The sequence below is a fragment of the Salmo salar genome, chromosome ssa20 (assembly GCF_905237065.1).
Source record: "Salmo salar chromosome ssa20, Ssal_v3.1, whole genome shotgun sequence".
In the NCBI taxonomy this organism is placed as follows: domain Eukaryota; kingdom Metazoa; phylum Chordata; class Actinopteri; order Salmoniformes; family Salmonidae; genus Salmo; species Salmo salar.
Genome location: NC_059461.1, coordinates 8102927 through 8126738, shown reverse-complemented (window position 1 = coordinate 8126738; position 23812 = coordinate 8102927). Strand labels below are relative to the sequence as shown.

Genomic DNA, 23812 nt, shown 5'->3' with positions numbered 1-23812 from the left:
AATAAATTAATTTGGCCCTAATCTATAGATTTCACATAACTGGGCAGGGGCGCAGCCATGGGTGGGCATAGGCCCACCACTGGGGATCCAGGCCCAGCCAATCAGAATATATTTTTCCCCACAAAAAGGCTTTATTAGACAGAAATACTCCTCAGTTTCATCAGCTGTCCGGGTGGCTGGTCTCAGACGATCCCGCAGGTGAAGAAGCTGTTTGTGGAGATCCTGGGATGGCGTGGTTAAACGTGTGAGGCCGATTTGTTCTTATGGAACATTTCTGGGACATTTTATTTTAGCTCATGAAACATTGGAACAACACTTTACATCTTGCATTTGTATTTTTGTTCAGTGCATATACTCTACTTAGCAAATTAATATTTGACAGGAATTCCAATTCTATCTTGTGCATTCACCAACGTCTTAAAAAAAAATTACATTCACTATTTTGCAGGTCTTACTAGCCTACTAGCCTACAATTTCCTCATCTGCTTGCATGCGCCTACCCTATATCAAGGTGTTTTGGTACTTCCCTAAAGCACTACGCTTTTCCAGTTGCTAACTTTTACTATACCACAGGTCAATATAGTTAGTCTAACTGTCTATCCTGCCCTCTAGCCACCATTCAGTGGCAATAGTGGTAGGTGGATCGTTTGTCCAGATTTGCAATAGTCTTAACTAGCAATCATACCACACATAAGAGGCCAGCTGCATCATTGCACATGAAAGAACAGGGAAGACATGAGACACGCATCTCAGAAAGCTCCCCTATTGATCTTGTTTAGGGACAATACAATTATCCTACCTAGACTAGCCAGCAACACTACAATGCAATGCATAATTGCTTTATTGTTTTCAGGTGAGTACAAAATTCAACTGTAGGCTGCAGTGGAAATGTCATTTGAATAACGGTGCAAAAGCCGTGAGATATGAATGTTTCACGTGATCCTGGCAGGCCCAGTTATTCAGGAAAGCGCAATGCAAGCTTAATGCGGCTATTCTTCGCTCACCTAGAACCTGAAGCTTCATTATAGTCAAAATATTTGTCATTCAACTTTTAAAATGTATTTCCTTTTATATGTGGTATAAACACAACCAGTCACAATGTTTTAATCTGATTAGGCTAGTTCAAACGTCTCCTGTCGTAAATTCTAATTCCAGCATCCTCAACATTAACCAGGTTTTCATCCAACCTTTTTACGCAAGTAAAATACATGTTGGATAAAAATGTAGACAAAATAAAATACACTAGACGAGGTGGGATCTGTTTGTGTGTGTAAAATGTGTAAACGAGGAATGGCGTTAGAAACTCTTATGCACAAATATTGATATAATAACCCTCATATTGAAGTAAACTTGGGAGTCACATGATAATATGTTGAGTGGTCTTCCACTACGACTCGGGAAAGCATGCAGTTTATTAGTCTACAGTTTAAATAAATTATGATGAACTTCACAGGGTGGTGAAAGTGCACGGTGATGAGTCTTTCTCTGGTGACAATATGATGATCGATTTCTGACTGCCATTTGACAAATAACAATTCTCACACTTTCGTGCATAATAATCTCATGTGGGCTATACCCTGAATGTATCTGTGAGCTGTTGGCTAGAGCGCATGTGCCAATACCAGTGGGCACATTCGCTATACCGATGCAAAGAAATTGTGACGGAACAATCAGTAAGCCTAAAGTTAAAAATGCGAATCCATTTAACTTCTAGTTTTTTATTTTTGGTACATGGGAGTTTAACCGCAACATTTACTTTTATGTGCACTATGTATTTACGCAAAGACTTATCAGCAACAAGTCAATTAGATAGAAACACAACTGATGGGAAAATGCGCATATTGTTTTGATGCAGATTTTCGAATATTCGCATGACAATCTTTCCCCAATTGGATGGAATTTATTTAACCCCCCCCCCCCATACTCATGTGGAGGTCAAGCATTTTAAGCAGCTAGGCAGGTTATCTGTGATAATTTTGGGGGGGATTAATTCTACCTGGTCTGGACCACAGAATTATCACAGACTCTGCCCCCCCAGGTAACACATTTCTCATTTGTTAGAGATGTCCACCAGCATAATACCAGAGCCCGACACTCTAATATTCATTGTTTTAAATATAAGTCTATCTGGTAAGAATACATTTTTATATACCGCAACGCAAAGCCATACCAACCATAAACACTTATAAAAAATAAAAATAATGTCAAAAGTATAACCTTTTGCCTGAATCTATGTAAGTGTATATGTAGTTATGTAAAAATAGGGACCACATTGGAAATAAGTCCCTGACTTTATTGTGCAACCCAGGTCACTTTTTTACTGCCAAATAAAATCAATGAATCCAAAATGTGCAACAGCCAATTGATGAATGGAAAGAGACATGTTACAAAACACCACAATGTTGAATGACATTCTGAGATTGTCAAGCCAAGTCTTTGATACTCCGTAGGACTACAAGGTAGGGAGGGATTTATTTCCTGTTTGTCGAGATTGACAGTCTATTTATTGTGATGTTGAAGTCGGAATGCCCAAAGTCGGAATGCATTGTTTATTGGTTGTGTGGTGCATTGGCACAGAAACCTGTCGGTGGAAAATTCATTCCATATATTTTATATAATGAGAAATATGGCATCAAAATGTAAAAAATCTGAGTCCTCTTGTTGCTCACTGTCTGCAGCCGGCTCCGATCATAGTGTAAGCCCTAATGAAACAGGCAGGGAGCTAGTCCGTGGTGGCCGACAAACACTCAACCTTCTGGCCCGTAGCCCTGTGTGGCATCGACAGTGCCACAAAAGCATGCTGAAGTGGCAAAGTCAATATCCACGTTTATAAACACAGGGTCACTACAGCTATTATTTGTGGTCATAAACATTATTTTTGAGTTAACTCTATGAGTAGGGAGAGCGTGCAATGTTTTTTTTACAGTACAAGAGGAAGGTCATTTGAAAATATTTTTACTTTTGGGGGGGGGCATTTTCTTTATGACACCACCCCACCCTCCCGTACATTTCAAACTGTCCCTTAGATTGATCAAATAATTTACCAAATAATCTTGACAGTTCTTTCATAATGTAATACTGTATATCCTAGACAATCCAGTCTTGATTAAACAGAGCCTACTACCCTGATGTGTTGAAGTCTTAAAAAGTCCTTGGTCATTTCAACATAACACTTCAATACCTTAAAAAAAGGGTTCATCTGGGAGTGGCACATACATTTTTGGTCAATAAATGAATGATATATAGCAATTGATTATTGAAAAATAATACTTAAAAGCCTCATGTGCTTAGTTAAACTGTCTTACCCCATCAGAATCCAAAATATAAGCCTTTTTACTCCATTGTTTGTAAACAATGCAATTGTAAACAAACACTGTCCCACTTTAAAAAAAAAAGGAAAACATTCATTTTGATCTAATATATGGTAAGTCTTTGTATCCATAGATCCGTCTATGAATTTGAGAATGGTTACACTTCTCCAGCACCAGCAATCAGCTGTTTACCAAAATAACTGCGGGGTCAGCCGCTTTGTTATTGTTTGAGTCCCAGATTGCCTCTTCAAAATGAAGTGTACCCCATATACTGATATGTCACTGAGCAAACCCTTTCTTATTTTTTCAGTATGCACAGCAGGAAATTACAAAACCAACTTCCATTGTTTAAAAGTTTGAGTGGTAATTCCTATATGCAAACATCTTAAAAAAAAGAATTAAAAAAAAAAAAGGCATCTTGTGGTTTGCAATGCTTCAAATGTTGACAATGGTTTGCCCACTGGTGGGCTGACAACTACATAGGAAAGCTGAATGAAAACTCTAAGAATGTTCCTGAAAGGATGCTAAAATCTTGGAGTGGGGAACATAAGTCCTAAAGCTCTATAGTCTCAGTGCTGGAGAAAGGGGAGAGGAGTCAAGGCAAAGGAGATCGTGCAAGACAAGCCTCAGAAGTATCCTTCAAGCCAACAGCATCAGGCATTCAGGGACTGGTAGCCATCTCGCCTGGCAACTTTACATGTGATCACGCACACACTGAGCGACCCAAAAACCTGAAAGGAAAAGACAAAGAAATGCAGTAAAATTCAGTACAGAGTAAATTGTCTGGCACCAAAGATTAAAGTAGGTACACACATCTCAAAGAAGTCCCACTATCCCCATTCTGGCCCCAAGACATTCACAGCCCAAGAATTCTGGGGTGGAGGGGGTTGTGCCTGGCCTCAGAGGTGGAAACACAAAAGCATGCAGCTTTAGGCCAAACACCGGTGCAAAGTCTGATATTGGAAATGCGACATAACATTTCATTTATTAAGTCAGAGGACAGCCAGGTACAGTACCTTGAAGGTGGAAAATCCAAGGATGACCAGCATGGCATAACTCATCACATCCTGAAGGAGCTTTTCCAGCATACCCTCACAACCCTACAGTTACACACACACAAATTCAAGTCAGAGAGTAAGGACTAGCAAATATAAATACAGAAAAATTGTAAAAATGATTACGCTCTCTGCAGCCGATGTGAGTAAGACCTTTAAACAGGTCAACATTCACAAGGCCACAGGGCCAGATGAATTACTACACATACTTTGAGCATGCGATGACCAACTGGCAAGTGTCTTCACTGACATTTTCAACCTCTCCCTGTCTGAGTCTGTAATACCAACATGTTCCAAGCAGACCACCCTAGTCCCTGTGCCCAAGAACATTAAGGTAACCTGCCTAAATGACTATCGACCCGTAGCACAAACAAGGTGCTTTGAAAGGCTGGTCATGGCTCACATCAACACCATTATCCCAGAAACCCTAGACTGTTCTCTCTGCTACCGCACGGCAAGCGGTACCGGAGCACCAAGTCTAGGTCCAAGAGGCTTCTAAACAGCTTCTACCCCCAAGCCATAAGACTCCTGAACATCTAAACAAATGGCTACCCAGACTATTTGCATTGCCCCCCCCATCCCTCTTTTACACTGCTGCTACTCTGTTATTATCTATGCATAGTCACTTTAATAACTCTACCTACATGTACATATTACCTCAATTACCTTGACACCGGCGCCCCCGCACAGTGAATCTGTACCGGTACCCCCTGTATACAGCCTCGCTATTGTCATTTTACTGCTGCTCTTTAATTATTTGTTACTTTTATAACTTTTTTTTTTTTTTAAAGGTATTTTTTATTATTATTTTTAACTGCATTGTTGGTTAAGGGCTTGTAAGTAAGCATTTCACTTTAAGGTCTACACCTGTTGTATTCGGCGCATGTGACAAATACAATTTTATATGAATAAGACAGACTATCAAAAACTGATCAAAGGCCAGTCATGCTTTTAATTTTTGTAAAGTAAGGTTTTGGGGAGGGCAAACTGATCCTAGATCTCTGCCTAAAGGCTATGTCTCCCCAGCCAGTTTAGATAGCTTGAGAGGTAGCATTAGTTAGACGTTTACTGAATTGATCCATACCAGGGTATTGAGCAGGTCTAGCTGGTCCAGTTTGCCTGTACACTCGGTGTGGTTCTCTTTACAACAGGAGACGGGCACAGTGTTCTTAATGCTGCTGAACCAGGGGGTGGTGGTCCAGTTCAGGTAGGTCTGCACTCCACAGCACTGCAACTGTATACAGAGAGAGGAAGAATGCTTGGTAGTTTCATATCATAGCGACTTAATGTGGTTCATGTGTAGGCTTATTTATAGGTCCTAAACCAGCTCCAAACTAGCAAAAGCCTAGTTTCCTGTATCATGTAATCTTTGTGCAAGCCAATTATTTATACAGTATATAGACACACAGTTTCAAAGCCACTGAACTTCCATTTTAGTGCTCCCCTACCATTATAAAAAAGCTACAGAAATGCCTTTATTAATGTCACATTCGCTTTTGCCACATTTATTCTATTACAGGCACCTTAATGCATAATTTTAAATTATATTATGAGAGCTAAAAATACAAATATATATATTTTTAAAGCATTTTCCTTAAAGTATCATTTTTAGAGAGTACTAATGTTACCGTCAACAACAACAAAAAATACTTAACCTGTTGGGGCTACAGGTTAGCAATGAACCCCGAGCCGGGATTGCTAACAAGGCTGGAAATTCAAAACATCAAAAATCTAATAATTTCAATTTCTCAAACAATCAACTATTTTACACAATTTAAATGATAAACATCTCCTTAATCTAACCACATTGTTCGATTTTCAAAGAGGCTTTACGGCAAAAGCATAAAGTTAGATTATGTTAGGACAGTACATAGCCACAAAAGTACAAACATCCATTTTCAATTCAAGGTCAGGCGTCACCAAAAGCAGAAACCAGCTTGAATTATGCACTAACTTTTGTCAATCTCCATCAGATGACACTCCTAGGACATTATGTTATACAATACATGAATTTTTTTTCCATCAAGTTCATATTTATATCCAAAAACAGCATTTTACAGTAGCGTGAAATTCAGATTTTTTCTTCTCTGAAATGCTTCCGGTGAACATAACAAAATTACTATTCGAAAACATTGGTAAATTATAATATTGTCATTCAAAGAATAATATATTATCATCTCGTAATTGCTACCGAATGGCCAGATCTCAAAATAACTTTACTGGGAAATCACATTTTGCAATAAACGGGGTGCTATGCTAAGAACAACAGGCTATGCTATACAGTTAGCATCATCTAAAATCGATAATAACATTGTAAATATCCCCTTACCTTTGATTATCTCCATCAGAAGACAGGCATCCCAGGTCCGGAAGGCATCCCAGGTCCGGAACAAATGTGGTTTCTTTTGACAAAGTTCATAATTTATGTCCAAATAACACCAAGTACTTAGCGTTCATTATGCTCCCACAAAACGTGGTGGGGGACTGTAAAATCACGCCGAAAAGCTAAAAAAACCTAGTAAATAATCTATTTATGTTCGTTCAAACATGTCAAATGTTGTTTAGCATTAATCTTTTGGTCCATTTTTAACGTTAAACATCAGTAATATTTTCACACAACCTATCCTATGTCGAGATAAACAATGAAGACAAAACTCACGTTTCTCAGATTTATGCGCAGGCGCAAAAAAATGAAGTGATGACATGTCAACTTCCTTGGATTCTAATTTGCTCTCTGTTTATCATAGACGCTTCGAACAACTTTATAAAGATCGTTGACATCTAGTGGAAGCCGTAGGTGTTGCGAAATGAATCCTTTCTCACTATGGTATCTATAAAACAATGACACTAAATAGTACAGTCACAAAATTCACATTTTTTTGATCTATTTTTCACAGGTTTTTGCCTGCAATATGAGTTTTGTTATACTTACAGACACCATTCAAACTGTTTTAGAAAATTCAGAGTGTTTTCTATCCGAATGTGTTAATAATATGCATATCCTAGCTTCTGAGTTGGTGTAGGAGGCAGTTAAAAATGGGCACATATTTTTTTCAAAATGTCTCAATACTGCCCCCGAGCCCCAACAGGTTTTAAATGCATGTAATTCTTTCCTTGAGACATTTCATTGAAATACAGTCGAATTCCATTCATTCCTAGCAGGTTGACATTTGTCATGAGTCTTGCCCTGGATGCAGAACAGAGCAGTTTCCACTAGATGGGCCAGCTGCAAAGTCAAAATTGGCTACATCGTAAAAATTCACGAAAGCAAAAATGCACTTTTTGATCTAATTTAAGGCATTAGGGTTAGCAGTGTGGTTAAGTTTAGGGTTAAAATCAGATTTTATGACTGTGGCTCTCCCAGCTAGTGACCACTCTGCAGAGCTGCCTCCAGTACGAGTCATCTCAATAAATGCCAACCTGCTTATACCTATGGGGGACTGCCCCTTCTAAGGAGTACCAACACGGTTGGCCGGTGTCTTCAAAACCTCTCATTAGGCAATACATAGATAGCATCAGCAATCTAGTGTATACATTATTGGTGCCAACCAGTGCTTGCTAGCGCCAGAGAGGTTTAAAAAGCGAGAGACTGAACACGCGATTTCTTCTTGTAACGCCCGCAACAAAGACTCAGACCACCATCAACGGGAGAGTGGCAAATTTCTCCACGAGGTCGGCCTATTTACAGGAAGTAGTCGCACATTGAGAATCTCGGTTTCAATCCTAGTAAGCCCCTGCTCGCTCAGAGATGGCATGATACTGACCTGAGACTGCAAGTAATCCACAGCCTGGGTGTCAGAGTTTTCACCATCATACTTCATGAACACAGCACTCATTGACCGCTCCAAGTTCCCTTTTATCTGTAAAGATGGAGGTATACAAAACTAAATCTATGTCTATTCAAATATTGCACTGATACGCTACTACACATGTAATACACCTGCACAAATTGAATACGTAGTGTATTATTTCATTGTAACCTAGAAGACAAATGTGGAATTCACTCACCTTGCTTTGGTAGATGAACCCATAAACTAGAGCAGTGACCTCTGCTGCAAAGATAGCCAGGATAATCAACAGGAACTGGAAGGAGGGAGAGACAATAAATCAGCAAGGAGAACGAGAACAAGGGGCACAGCAGCAGGACTTAAACACAAAGACCCTCAGAGCGTACAATGTATCAGGGTTGGGGTCAATTCTATTTCAATTACAAAAGTAAACAAAATAAAAAAAAAAAAAAATGGAACTGAAAAGCATCGACTTGGAATTACAGTGTACGTCCTGAATTGACCGCAATTGTAATAGAATTGACCCCAACTCCGCAGTATATGCCTCCCAAATGGCACCCTATTCCATATGTAGGACATAGGGCGCCATTTGGGACACACTCACACACACGTGTTATTACGAAAGACCTGGCTGGCTGCACCACCAATCTCTCCTTTCACCATCACCACAGTGTCTGAGGCTTATACTCACAAAGCTAAGGCCCACTTTGGATTCACTCAGGGTGGCGTAGCACCCCACAGTCCCGATGATGAACATCACCACTCCCGTGGGTATGATGATGCCTGCTGGGATGAACGTGTACTTATCCTGCAGGAAGTTGTCAAAGTTGCTGTAGCTCTTGATGACATAAGAGCCTACGTAGACAAGGGCACCCCCCGCAGCCTAGAGTGAAGAACACAACAACATGAGCACTTTATACAGCTAAACGTGGCCGTGTTGCCTATTCTCCACACTTCGCCAGAATTGTGCACGTGCACACTCCCCATCATGGATTTAAAAGCATAGGATTGGTGTAGGCATTGGCTGAAGGGAGTTTCCACCATTGTTAAATCCATTTCACAAAGTATGAAAGCGCACTCTTCAGGAGAAGGGTGGAAAATTGGGACGCAACATGGGTGAGGCCAAATCATACATACGAATTGCAGTGTATATAAGTCAACTCTCAGGTGATATAGAAGTCATCTCTCTAAAATCATTGAATACTTGGTTATTGCACAAGGTATCTAAAGAGATTGATTTGTCAAAAACAAGGGATTCAGAATGCCCTTGGTGACTGCCTTTAGCAGTTCTATTTACCTTTCTTTCTCTCAAACCCACTGGAGGTTTATTTAGAGTTGAAATAAATATGTCATCCACATTACATATTGGTTTCCTTACCCTGTAAGCAGCCTAAGGACAAGGTAAGACAGGAATCCATGCTTTGGCTTTGTTCACCTGACTACCGTCTCCAAATTTTAATGATCAGGTGGTGAGCTGCTCATTGCCTAATATTCCTTTAGATTCAAAGCTCCAGAGCACATGACCCGTTTTCTCTCACAATGAGTCCTCAGTCATGAGATCCACCACCAGCCCACCCCTGAGTAGAAGGCACACTCCACCACCCCCTCCTAATCCTTCCAGGAACATGTGCCTCAGACGAGTGAAAAAATAAAAAGAACCACAGACGGTAGGTTTCGATTTCTTGTTATTTTGTAAAAAAAAAAAAAAATAAAGAATTGTCAACTAACATTTGACCAGATTACTTCCTGTATTGGCTGCATTGTTTGATTTAGAAATGGTATAGAATTAGATTTGAACAACAGAACATATGTTCAGAGAGGGAGAGCAAATATCTGTGGCTTTGACCACTGATACACAAGCTGACCTGTTTATTTTCCCTGGTGAATACACAGACAGGGATTTAAATGTGGTTTGTCAACTAGAGAGAGTTTGCCGCCTAGGAATCTATGCCATGCTGCAACCTAACATCTGGCAGGAGAGAGAACCATTTACAGGAAAAGGCAGCTGTCATAATGTAGAAATTGTTAGGGTTGAACTGGCTATTTGTATGCATAACCTATATAATATACAGGGGAAGCTATGCTACAATGATAAGTACATAAACTACGGATAAGCCAACTGCTGAAGACAAGAACTACACCCGGCGACAGGAAGTGCGTCACGAGGCTGGGACCAGCCTGCACGGCGACGATAGGAGGAGCAAGTTTAAACCACGCTCCTCCTCCCTCTGACAGGCCAGCATTGAGCGGGAACTATCTCTGTCAGAGTATATAAGCGAGAACAATAGGATGAGACTCTCTCTTCTCTGTCTGCCCTGCGTGGTGTCACAGCGAGACCGTATACAAACCACATATTTACCATACACGTGTTTGCATTGATTAAAGAACAAAGAAAACTTGAGTTACTCTATGCCAAATAGTTTGTTCTAATACCAGATTTGAATTGACGCGACTCGAACAAAATATTCAAGTTGCTCAACATGGTGGGGGGGGGGGAATGTATTTTTCTAACCGGCCCAGAAATGGTAATTCTGCACTAAAATAGCAAAAACTATTTAGACAGGCCCACTTGGCTAAAGATGGACCTGCCTCATCTGACATTTGCCAGAACTCGCCTAGCTAGTCCATCCCTGGGTTAATCTCCAATTGACAAATGTGGTGTGGTTGGTGTCACTTTTATGTGCATTGTCGATCAATCTCATCTCAGAGGATTTCGTAATATTCTGTAAGTAAATCAAGACACTACATTTAGTATGAAATGTTAGGTTTGGTATGGTATGTATTCATTTGTGGATGTCCAGCACCCGTTTCGTATGACTTTCCAAATTACAATTCGTGTTATGTTACACATTTGCAAAAGGTACAATATGCTACGAATTTGCAAAACAGATATTTTATGAATTCTGGGTTAAAGGTTAGCTAACATGCTAAGTAGTTGTAAATAGTGTAAAGGTTGCTAATTAGCTCAAATTGGCCGTGATGAGATCAGAACTCACAGCCTTTGGGTTGACTAGACGTTCGTACCCACCCTTCCTGCCAACAAACCACCCTACTTTCGTTTTTGCCTTATGTAACCATACCAAAGGTAACATATCATACTAATTTGGATGTCCCAGATTTACGTTTACTATATCTCGTCTATGAGACCAGGCTGTGTTGATATGCACCTGGAAGTAGGTCCACTTCAGAGACGTTTGAGAATGAGTATACTGCGAGTAAGGAGATGTTGAAATTTAAGCATAAATACAAACCAAGAAGAATAATTCCTTCCTCTAACCTGTTGGTGATGTTCAATAAGTCATGTATATTATTTATCACGATTTGAAATCGATATTAGATACCGTACAGGGTATAACAATCAACAACCTACCATGTATATTGCCCAACCAGTGGTTTCGTTTCACCAGAAACTGCTCACCATAGAGGAAGTAAGGTTGCTGTTTAGAGCAGTGGAAATAAGTCAACACAGAAGTCAAAGGAGCAACTGAAAGTCGACCAAACACTTACCCAAAATATTAAACTTAGAAACAAAATGACCATTTTCGATGTAATAATTCCGCAATCCATGTTGATATGGTGGTGGGGAGCCTTTCAGTTGGTCTCTGTTCTGATTATAAGGGGGTTCTGACTGCTTTGAGTGGCTTGCTGACACATGATCACATGCTTGTAGAAGAGTTTACCGAGCACAGTTCGTGTAGGGGTCCTAATGCCACCCTTTCGAATTGTATTGCTCCATGGCTACGTTTAGACAGGCAGCCCCAATTCTATTCTTTTCCCCCCACTAATTGGTATTTTATCAGATCTTTTTCAGAGCTGATCTAAATGGTCAAAAGACAGTAATTTCAGTCAGTTGTATTTTATTTGAACTGTAGTTATTTGCATTCATTTCATTTTTGATCGTCTAAAATCAAACATATATTCCATGCACATGATTGTTTGGGGTGCAGATTATGGTTCGATTACATCCTTTGCAACGACTTCCCTATTAATTATGTTTACATGGACACATCTGATATGCAGAAAACCGCCAATCAAAAGACACGTTCTACCAAAGTGACCATGTTATTTTTGTGAAGACGATTTCGGACATATAAAGTTTGTATATGAAAACTATTTCTAAAATGGATACTTTCAGTTTTTCCGAACTCAAATATAGCTCTGTAACTCTGATTAAGGCGTTTACGTGTCCTAATAATTCGAAAGATTGTGCAGACAACCAGGTGATTTAATCGGTGTATACATACGTCGTTTACGAAATTATGCAAATTAAGATAAACAAAATAAACTGTTTAGATGTAATATTGAATTATTAGTGTGCATAATATTGAATTATTAGTGTGCATTTACGAAAGGGTGTCTCTCTCGACCTGTTCTTATGCCGCGTTCAAAATCTCCCATTTCCGAATCCAGTGAGTTCAAAACTATTGGGAACTCAGGGGAAAAAAACGATAATCCAACTCGGGAGCTCCGGGCCTCTTCCTAGTGCTCCGATTTTTCGACCTGAAGATCACTTGACGTCATGATTTGACCTCGTTTTGATCTCGTCTGAGTCCCCGGATGTTTTGAACGCAGAAGCTATCTAGATGTGACGTCACTCCCTGCAAAGTACGCACGGGAGCGCCTTCTAGTCATGCTCCTGGTGTATGCCCGGACCAGTTTTCAGTCAATCAATCAAATGTATTTGTAAAGACCTTTTTACATCAGCCAATGTAACAAAGTGCTATACAGAAACCCAGCCTAAAACCCCAAACAGCAAGCAATGCAGGTGTAGAAGCACGGTGGCTAGGAAAAACTCCCTAAAGGCAGGAACCTTGGAAGAAACCTAGAGAGGAACCAGGCTGAGGAGTGGTCAGTCCTCTTCTGGCTATGCCTGGTGGAGATTATAACAGTACATGGCCAAGATGTTCAAACGTTCATAGACGACCAGCAGGGTCAAATAATAATAATCACAGTGGTTGTAGAGGATGCAACACGTCAGCACCTCAGGAGTAAATGTCAGTTGGCTTTTCATAGCAGAGCATTCAGACTTAGAGACAGCAGGTGCGGTCGACAGAGAGTCGAAAATAGCAGGTCCGGGACAATGCAACACCCCCGGTTAACATGTCAGGGTTCAAATCAAATCAAATTTTGTCACATGGGCCGAATACAACAGGTGTAGACCTTACAGTGAAATGCTCACTTACAAGCCCTTATTAACCAACAATGCAGTTTTAAGAAAATACCTAAAAAAGTAAGAAATATAAGTAAGAAATAATTACAGAGCAGGTTTCCATAGCCGCAGGCAGAACAGTTGAAACTGGAGCAGCAGCATGACCCGGTGGACTGGGGATAGCAAGGAGTCATCCTTAACCAGTCATGTTTAACTAGTGAAGAAGTTATTGGTGCTCCTGGCTGTTAGTACATTACGGTGTTCCCATTAATGTGTTACTACTGCCACCTAGTGGTGATGTAGTTTAAGCCTTTAATCAAATTCAATTTTATTTGTTACATACGCTGAATATAACAGGAGTAGACCATACAGTGAAATGCTTACTTACAAGCCCTTAACCAAAAATGCAGTTCAAGAAATGGAGTTAAGAAAATATTTACTAAATAAACAAAGTAAAAAAGTTTCAAAATAACGAGGCTATATACAGGCGTCAATGTGCGGGGGTACAGGTAATTTTATGTGTAATAATGTGTTATAGTGATGCCCTTATAGTTTATATTGTCAGTCGTCACGCAATGTAATTGTATAATAGCTGTATATTATTCCTGATATTGATGCCACTTTTGTTACCTGCTTCCTCCTTTAGGAAAAACACACCACACCTTCACACCCAAGTGTGCCTTGTACAAGCAGTAGCCTTCTCAGTGTCAAGCCATTGCTCTGTAAATGCTGTGCTGCCTTCATACTGTGCTGTTATATACTGTCTATCTTTTCAAGTAAACTACAAGTTCACTTTGTCTTCCCATCAATTCCCTTTTGAAAAAAGATTGCAGTCAGAGTGCAGTTTAACTACAGTACAATACAGTATAACTGCAGTTAAAGTGCAGTACATCTGCAGTAGGATGCAAATACTGTGTCCAGATAAGTTTTTTTACTACAGTAATTTTGCAGTGTAACTGCAGTTACAGTGCAGTAAAACTGCAGTACACTGCAGTTATTCTGCATTTTCTGCATCCAAAAAACAACACTTTTACTGCAGTTTTAAAAACTGTATTCTTTTTTTGTAAGAGTGCGGTCTGACTGATAGCCAGAGGCGAACACACCTATACCAAACCAGCAACGATTTTACACACAATGACTGAGGTTAAAGTGTACACTGTCAGTTTTAATTTGAGGGTATTTTCATCCATCCTGGGTGAACCGTTTAGAAATTACAGCACTTTTTGTACATAGTCTGCTCATTTTAGGGGACCAAAAGTATTGGGACGAATACACTTATATGTGTATTAAGGTAATAAAAAGTTAAGTATTTGGTCCCATAAGAATATAATATGTTTCTAAACACCTCTACATTAATGTGGATGCTACCATGATTATGGATAATCCTGAATGAATCGTGGATAATGATGAGTGAGAAAGTTACAGACGCACAAATATCATACCCCCCCCCACACACAATTTTTTTTTTTTACCTCCCCTGTTATTGTAATGGTGAGAGGTTAGCATGTCTTGGAGGTATGATATTTGTGCATCTGTAACTTTCTCACTCATCATTATTCACGATTCATTCAGGATTATCCGTAATCATGGGAGCATCCACATTAATGTAGAAGTGTTTAGAAACATATTATATTCTTTGTAAAATATTTGTAAAATAGTGTGTTTTAATCAATTATTTGGTGACGTGATTATATTTAGTATAGTTTTATCTAAAAATTCTAACTTTTAAAATGTTTTACCATTTTTATGAAATTCACTGAGGAGGATGGTCCTCCCCTTCCTCCTCTGAGGAGCCTCCATTGCATTCCAGTGTTCTTCAAAGTCACGGTATCTACAGTAATGGACAGTCAGGCATCAGATCCTCCCCAAATCTAGCCTGCAAAGCACAAGTGTCAGAGACCGGGATGGCATGTATTGGGACGTCTCTTGTGTCTTCGCAGAGTGGCTCTGTGCTTCCTAAGCATGTGTTGTTTGACTGCTCCCAGCATTTCCTCATTTTGTGTTTTTTGGCCAGTGTCTTTGAAAAGTTCTTGTAATTGGAGATAATGTGCAATTCTCTTGAAATACTGATGCTTTACTTCAATGCGCATACACAACAGATTAATAAGTGGGCCATATGCTATCAGCAGTCGTGGATAATGGATCAGAAAGTGAATCTTTGGGTATTTGCTTGTCTGGGAAGACTTCTTGAAAAATAGCATGAAATGCCACAATTCTCTCCTCCAGGTAAGGTACCCAAGACCTGATGGTAGGTGCCATGATAATGTCCTCGATTTCTCTCAGTAATAGGTACACGCCCCAAGCATCACAGGTGGTTATTTGGTCATCTGAAGACAGTTGATTTCTCAGATGCACTTCCAACCAGATGCCCATTCGTCCTCAAAGCATGCTCCGAGAGTGGTGGTGGTCTGGATGATCTGCCCTGGTTGCCATAGGGGAAGTTGTTGATCCCATAATTTAGCTGGGCCACAGTGATTTGTTTTTTCTTGCTCCTGTAACACCAAAATTCCTGTAACACCAACCTCAGTACTGCGGGTATGATGCCCTCAAGGAAGTCATGCATCACATCAAGGAGAAATAAGTACACAATGGGCGAAGGTGCATATGACATCTCAGAGAAGCAGCATGGACTTCTGACACCATAGACTCTGGCAAAAACATTTTTTGGGGGGGCTGCCTGCATTTGGTAGTTGTAATTTGTTGAGTCACGCATGGTGAACTCCCCCTCTGTAAACTTCGAACAGATCCCTTCCTTGGTTGCTGTGCAAAAGCGACAGGTCCTTCCTGAACTGAAGTTTTTAGATAAACCAGCAACATCATGGGCAGAGAGGTTGTCATTTGAGATTGTGGCAATGGTGCCACGAAATAGATTTCTTTCTCCGTTGCACTCCAAAGAAACACCTGGTGTCTCCAACAGCCTGATATCATCAAGCATAGGCTGGAAGACTTCTTTGTAACAAGTTACTACTTTCTGAATTATCTTGTGTTGTATCAAGGTGGAGAGGTATATGTTTTGAGGCTGGGATATGTGTTTCTACTCAGTATTGCCAATTCTGAAATACACAGCTTGTGTTTTCCTTTTTTGGGTCCAAGAGGATTAACAACCTCAAATTCTACAGTTGAAGTTGGAAGTTTACATACACCTCAGCCAAATACATTTAAACTCAGTTTTTCACAATTCCTGACATTTAATCCTAGTAAAAATGATCTGTTTTAGGTCAGTTAGGATCACCACTTTATTTTAAGAATGGGAAATGTCAGAATAATAGTAGAGAGAATAATTTATTTCAGCTTTTATTTATTTCATCACATTCCCAGTGGGTCAGAAGTTTACATACACTCAATTAGTATTTGGTAGCATTGCCTTTAAATTGTTTAACTTGGGTCAAACGTTTCGGGTAGTCTTCCACAAGATTCCCACAATAAGTTGGGTGAATTTTATCCCATTCCTCCTGACAGAGCTGGTGAGTCAGGTTTGTAGGCCTCCTTGCTCGCACACGCTTTTTCAGTTCTGTCCACACATTTTCTATAGGATTGATGTCAGGGCTTTGTGATGGTCACTCCAATACCTTGACTTTGTTGTCCTTAAGCCATTTTGCCACAACTTTGGAGGTATGCTTGGGGTCATTGTCCATTTGGAAGACCCATTTGCAACCAAGCTTTAACTTCCTGACTGATGTCTTGAGATGTTCCTTCAATATATCCATATAATTTTCCTACCTCATGATGCCATCTATTTTGTGAAGTGCATCAGTCCCTACTGCAGCAAAGTACCCCCACAACATGATGCTGCCACCCCTGTGCTTCACGGTTGGGATGGTGTTCTTCGGCTTGCAAGCATCCCCCTTTTTCCTCCAAACATAATGATGGTCATTATGGCCAAACAGTTCTATTTTTGTTTCATCAGACCAGAGGACATTTCTCCAAAAGTACGATCTTTGTCCCCATGTGCAGTTGAAAACCGTAGTCTGGCTTTTTTATGGCGGTTTTGGAGCAGTGGCTTCTTCCTTGCTGAGCGGCCATTCAGGTTATGTCGATATAGGACTCGTTTTACTGTGGATATAGATACTTTTGTACCGGTTTCCTCCAGCATCTTCACAAGGTCCTTTGCTGTTGTTCTGGGATTGATTTGCACCTTTCACACAAAAGTACGTTCATCTCTAGGAGACAGAATGCGTCTCCTTCCTGAGCGGTTGTCACGTCCTGACCAGCAGAGGGATTAGTGGTTTAGTATTTTGGTTAGGACGTGACAGAGGGATGTTTGTTTTGTATGGTGGTGGTTTTTGTGTGTGTTGTGAGGGGTGTTTGATTTATGTGTTCCTGGGTTTTGGATGTATGTTCTAGGTTGTATGTTCTAGGTTGTATTGCTGCATTTTTGTCTAGTTAGGTTTGTTTTTCTATGTATAGTTAATTGGGGTTGGACTCCCAATTACATTTACATTACATTTAAGTCATTTAGCAGACGCTCTTATCCATAGCGACTTACAAATTGGTGCATTCACCTTATGATATCCAGTGGAACAACCACTTTACAATAGTGCATCTAAATCTTTTAAGGGGGGGGTTAGAAGGATTACTTTATCCTATCCTAGGTATTCCTTAAAGAGGTGGGGTTTCAGGTGTCTCCGGAAGGTGGTGATTGACTCCGCTGTCCTGGCGTCGTGAGGGAGCTTGTTCCACCATTGGGGTGCCTGAGCAGCGAACAGTTTTGACTGGGCTGAGCGGGAACTGTGCTTCCTCAGAGGTAGGGGGGCCAGCAGGCCAGAGGTGGATGAACGCAGTGCCCTTGTTTGGGTGTAGGGCCTGATCAGAGCCTGAAGGTATGGAGGTGCCGTTCCCTTCACAGCTCCGTAGGCAATCACCATGGTCTTGTAGCGGATGCGAGCTTCAACTGGAAGCCAGTGGAGAGAGCGGAGGAGCGGGGTGACGTGAGAGAACTTGGGAAGGTTGAACACCAGACGGGCTGCGGCGTTCTGGATGAGTTGTAGGGGTTTAATGGCACAGGCAGGGAGTCCAGCCAACAGCGAGTTGCAGTAATCCAGACGGGAGATGACAAGTGCCTGGATTAGGACCTGCGCCGCTTCCTGTGTGAGGCAGGGTCGTACTCTGCGAATGTTGTAGAGCATGAACCTACAGGATCGGGTCACCGCCTTGATGTTAGTGGAGAACGACAGGGTGTTGTCCAGGATCACGCCAAGGTTCTTAGCACTCTGGGAGGAGGACACAAGGGAGTTGTCAACCGTGATGGCGAGATCATGGAACGGGCAGTCCTTCCCCGGGAGGAAGAGCAGCTCCGTCTTGCCGAGGTTCAGCTTGAGCTGGTGATCCGTCATCCACACTGATATGTCTGACAGACATGCAGAGATTGAAGGCAGGTGTGTTGAGTTGCCTTTGATTGGGAGTCCTATAGAATAGGGTGTGTTTGTCTTTGTGCGTAGTTGTTTTTGCACTGCGTTTTGTTAGCCTGCAAAACTGTTCCTGTCGTGTTTCTGTATTTTTTTAGTTTTTTCGTGTTCACGTATTTAATAAATAGTATGTTGAGCACGCAACCCGCTGCGCCTTGGTCCATTCCTGACGACACCTGTGACAGCGGTATGATGGCTGCGTGGTCCCATGGTGTTTATACTTGCGTACTATTGTTTGTACAGATTAACATGGTACCTTCAGACGTTTTGAAATTGCTCCCAAGGATTAACCAGACTTGTGGAGGTCTCCAATTGTTTTTCTGAGGTCTTGGCTAATTTCTTTTGATTTTCCCATGATGTCAAGCAAAGAGGCACTGAGTTTGAAGGTAGTCCACAGGTACACCTCCAATTGACTCAAATGATGTCAATTAGCCTATCAGAAGCTTCTAAAGCCATGACATCATTTTCTGGAATTTTCCAAGCTGTTTAAAGGCACAGTCTACTTAGTGTATGTAAACTTCTGACCCACTGGAATTGTGATACAGTGTGAATTATAAGTGAAATAATATGTCTGAAAACAATTGTTGGAAAAATTATTTGTGTCATGCCCAAAGTAGATGTCGTAACCGACTTGCCAAAACTATAGTTTGTTAACAAGAAATGTGTGGAGTGGTTGAAAAACGAGTTTTAATGACTTCAACATAAGTGTATCTAAACTTCCGACTTCAACTGTATATAAAAATTACGCCGGACCATTTGCTTTTGCGAGAATAAAGGATTCCTCTTGAAAAGAATCCCTGTCTGTGACATCATTCAAGATTTAATAGTTTGCAGGTTCTTCTTCTTCTCCATTTAAGCTCGCCCAGACATCTCCATTTTGTGCCACCTTCAAAACGTAAGGTAGTGGGATGTATTGGCTCTGTCCTGGCTCTGTCCTGTTCTTCACCACTCAGATGTATCTCTCTCTGTCTTGCTATTCCCATTTCTTGCAGCAGTATTGCTCCTGCATCCACTATGCGGTGATGCTTCGCATACACTCTTCAAAACCTTTGTCTGGTTTAGCTCACACAAGTCATTGCCCTCATCGACATTGATATGAATCTTCCCGAAGGTGGAATTTAAATTCCTCGCTGTAGTGGGACAGGAATTAATCAAAAATGGAATGAAGGTCCTCCACTAAACTGTTCTGCACAGTCACAGGAACACAATGCTTCTCTCAGATCTTCAACATATGAAGGCAGAGGTTTCTCTTAAGGCTTTTAACCAGGTCCTCAGTTTTGTAGTCCACGGACTCAATAACATTAGTTGCAGGCAGCCAAGCGAGATCAGGATCATCATCGTCCACGTCTTCCTCGATGAAGTCAGACACAGGGATAACAGAACCATTAGACCTATCTTTCAGCAAATCTTTGTGATTTCTGTATAAATGCAAAGCATTTACAGGTTTTCATGCGACCTCCAAGTCCACATGTTAACAGGAACACTGGCTCACTCTGGTGATATAGACCAATGTGGCGAATCTGTTTTATAAAGGAGAAGAAACGCTTGTTGCATATTGGGCAGTTAAACAAAGCAGGCATTTTGACAGGTGTTTCAATTTTTTTTAAACTTGGAAAAGATAGGTGTAGTCCTTCAATTGATTCTGTTGAAGCCACTGGAAGACATCCTCCAAAGACCATTCAGATACTTCAGCATTTCTGAAAATAAACAATGAAATGAGGTTAGTAAATGTCATAGTGGGCCCCATTTGTTCTAATGTTTGTTGGTGAGATTTATAACAAGCATTGTGTGATCAAAACGCTGCTTCGTTGCCACCTGGATGAAGAAAAACAACTTTTTGTTTTGGGAACAGTTTTCATCTCTAGGGTAGACTCAGGTACATGCATCACCCTGCAATATGCCACTCCAGCTTGTCACAGTTCGGGCAAGCAGCACCATCCTAGGAGGATACTTCAGTTAGGATATACAGGAGGCACTACATACCCTGTCCCCACCCTGGCTCCATGAAAGAAGGATAGTTATGTGCCAACTTTGCTGTCAGCCTCAACTCCCCTTTCATAGATTGGCTACCCCCTGACTGAAGCAAAGTAACGGGCAGGAACACCCATGACCAAAACCATCTCACCAAAGACAATTTAGATGCCATTTGTATGCTTATGGATTTCAGTTTGTATTGACTGTTATGTGGGTGTAATTCAACTTCAAATTCAAATGCAGCAATCCTACAACATATTCTTACCTCCTTCTTGATCCCAATTGAATTGTGTCCATGTTCTGTCCTAAGAATAATTCCAAAGGGGGGAGTGTCATAGAATAGTTCTACAAACATTAAGAGATTAAGATATTAAAATAATATTGAAAGATACATGGCATCATCATACAATTACATGCCAATATAGTTTAAACAAAACCATATTATAAACCTTACCTCTTTACATTTCCTTGCCATTTTGGAGCCCTCCTGCTAAAACAGAGTAGAACACACAGGAGAAAACCCTCACCTAACCTTCATGTTGTAAAATAACTGTCATACAAGCCTAATATCTAAGTTGTATTTTATCAGTCTGACTAGAAAGATTCCTAGGCAACATTTTGCTGCATGACAATAATGTTTTAGGTTTCTGAAGGGCATGCACTCAGTACATGTACCATATAAAGATGGGATGGTACATGTATGACCCCTCATGGTATTGTATTCTGTAGCAGGCTATATAAACATGAAGCCCTCCATTTTCAGATTTAGTTTACATTAGAGTGTCTAGTTTGAGAAACAGTCCTCAACTGGCAGCTTAATTAAAAAGTAGCCGCAAAACACCAGTCTCAATGTCAACAGTGAAGAGGCGACTCCGGGATGCTGGCCATCTAGGCAGAGTTCCTCTGTCCAGTGTCTGTGTTCTTTTGCCCATCTTAATCTTTTCTTTATATTGGCCAGTCTGAGATATGGCTTTTTCTTTCCAACTCTGCCTAAAAGGCCAGCATCCCGGAGTCGCCACTTCACTGTTGACGTTGAGACTGGTGTTTTGCAGGTACTATTTGATGAAGCTGCCAGTTGAGGACTTGTGAGGAGTCTGTTTCTTAAACTAGACACTTTAATGTACTTGTCCTCTTACTTAGTTGTGCACCTGGGCCTCCCACTCTTTCTATTCTGGTTAGAGCCACTTTGCCCTGTTCTGTGAAGGGAGTAGTACACAGCGTTGTATGAGATCTTCAGTTTCTTGGCAATCTCTCGCATGGAATAGCCTTCATTTCTCAGAACAAGAATAGACTGACGAGTTTCAGAAGAAAGCCTGTTTCTGGCCATTTTGAGCCTGTAATCGAACCCACAAACGCTGATGCTCCAGATACTCAACTACTCTAAAGAAGGCCAGTTTTATTGCTTCTTTAATCAGGACAACAGTTTTCAGCTGTGCTAACATAATTGCAAAAGGGTTTTCTAATGATCAATTAGCCTTTTAAAATGCTAAACTTGGATTAGCTAACACAACGTGCCATTGGAACACAGGAGTGATGGTTGCTGATAATGGGCCTCTGTACGCCTATGTAGATATTCAATAAAAAAATCTGCTGTTTCCAGCTACAATAGTAATTTACAACATTAACAATGTCTACACTTTATTTCTGATCAATTTGATGTTATTTTAATGGAGAAAAAAATATTTTGATTTTCTTTCAAAAACAAGGACATTTCTAAGTGACCCCAAACTTTTGAATAGAAGTGTATACCTCTACTGGTATACCATTAAACTCTGGTGTTTTTCCAGAATGAAACAACTTAATTGCCTCACAAAGGGGGATACCTAGTCAGTTGTGCAACTGAATACATTCAACTGAAATAGGTCTTCTGCATTTAACCCAACCCTTCTGTTCCTCCTCTGTAAATTGGCTCACACAGGTCTTTCAGTACATTTGTTAATTTTAGATTTATTATTAGGGAAAAAATCCTTACAGGTAATATCATTCAGTGGAGATAGAATGAAAAGAAAACAGGCTTAAAATATTATGCTTCCTCTTTCAAAATATAATTTGGTTAATCATGGATGACTGTCATTTATAACGAGTTTCTGTAAATTATTTTTGGTAGCATTTCTATGTTGATGTTTCTTACCTTGTTATCCCGAGTTTGTACAGCAAAGGAAAGATAGTGATGACGCTTATTGACATTGTTGCAAATGATGGGGAATAACCAATCGCAATGAGGCATTGCAAGCTGTGTAATCTATATCTTGCTTCAGACACCCATGGTGAATGTGACAATAGTAAAGTGTTTGATATCATTTTGTATAATCACTTTGCCTTCTCTTAATTATCGCCTACTATGTTGGCATGCAAAACTTTTTTTTTAATCAATTCTGATGGTTGTTAAAAACATTTTTTTTTTTACAATATTAGCTTTATATCAACACACTCATCACTCCCGTCTAACAAACCTAAATCGCTTTGGCAACAGTAGGCCCCAGGTGACTTGCGGATGTTGCATACAACGTTTGAAAAGGCTATCATTTTTATTGAACACAAAGTTAACATAAGTCCTAGATGCTTTCAATTGTCCTACTTACAGGCATACCCAATTTAGGCTTTTTTGTAAGGGATAACTTGGAAGTAACATAATGTAGGTAATTAAATAATATTAAAGGAAAAATGTTTATTTATTAGCCTAGTCTATAAGTATTTAAGCAGATCGTGTGAAATAGGCATCAAGTGAAATCACTGTCAAAGGCACAAGAGATACTGTTGCATGTCGGTCTAGATGATTTATGGATTGATCATATAGAAATATCAACACATTTTAACAACTACAAAGTAATTGCATGTGGTGCAGGAACCCCTGACTTGCTGCATTTTTTCTATTATCAGGACACCTGCTCATAACTCTTAATGGGTTAACTCAGCTCATGAGGTGTCCTAAATCTCTGCCTACTAGGTATGACTTATGACTAAAGAGGCTTCATGCATAGCTTTTATTTTTGACCATAAGAGTAGGAGTAAAATGTCTATTCTCGGCACTTATGACCAATTTTCGACTCAGACACTGTGGATATGGGTCCAGATCTGACAAAATGGAGACAAATGTACTTTAAAAATAAACCATTGAAACAAAAGAAAA

At 40.3% G+C, this 23812-nt stretch overlaps 1 protein-coding gene across 3 annotated transcripts; it reads right to left on the bottom strand.

The window, feature by feature from the left end:
* Window positions 1-2272: 2272 nt before the first annotated feature.
* On the bottom strand, window positions 2273-12483 carry LOC106580169 (tetraspanin-36). 3 transcript variants are annotated; one of them, XR_006761133.1, is made up of 7 exons: window positions 11662-12483; window positions 8846-9037; window positions 8375-8449; window positions 8131-8226; window positions 5451-5600; window positions 4125-4411; window positions 2273-4042 (listed from the first exon to the last, which is right to left on the bottom strand). XR_006761133.1 is itself a non-coding variant. In XM_014160930.2 (7 exons), exons 1-7 carry the CDS (start codon window positions 11719-11721, stop codon window positions 3965-3967), a joined length of 735 nt encoding a protein of 244 aa, XP_014016405.1. In that variant the 5' UTR covers window positions 11722-12478; the 3' UTR covers window positions 2273-3964. The 3 variants fall into 3 exon arrangements, 2 of the variants coding, with proteins under 2 accessions (XP_014016405.1, XP_014016406.1); XM_014160930.2 differs by having other exon boundaries at window positions 4328-4411; window positions 11662-12478; XM_014160931.2 differs by lacking the exon at window positions 11662-12483 and adding an exon at window positions 11525-11597 and having other exon boundaries at window positions 4328-4411.
* Between the last annotated feature and the right edge of the window lie 11329 nt (window positions 12484-23812).

Bases quoted from the DNA above. Each gene is read 5' to 3' on its own strand.
- LOC106580169 (XM_014160930.2), bottom strand. From the start codon at position 11,721: ATGGATTGCGGAATTATTACATCGAAAATGGTCATTTTGTTTCTAAGT. The intron at 8,450-8,845 runs GTGAGTATAAGC...CCCTCCTTCCAG, and splicing joins CCAAAGTGGGCCTTAGCTTT to TTCCTGTTGATTATCCTGGC. The intron at 8,227-8,374 runs GTGAGTGAATTC...CCATCTTTACAG, and splicing joins GGTTCATCTACCAAAGCAAG to ATAAAAGGGAACTTGGAGCG.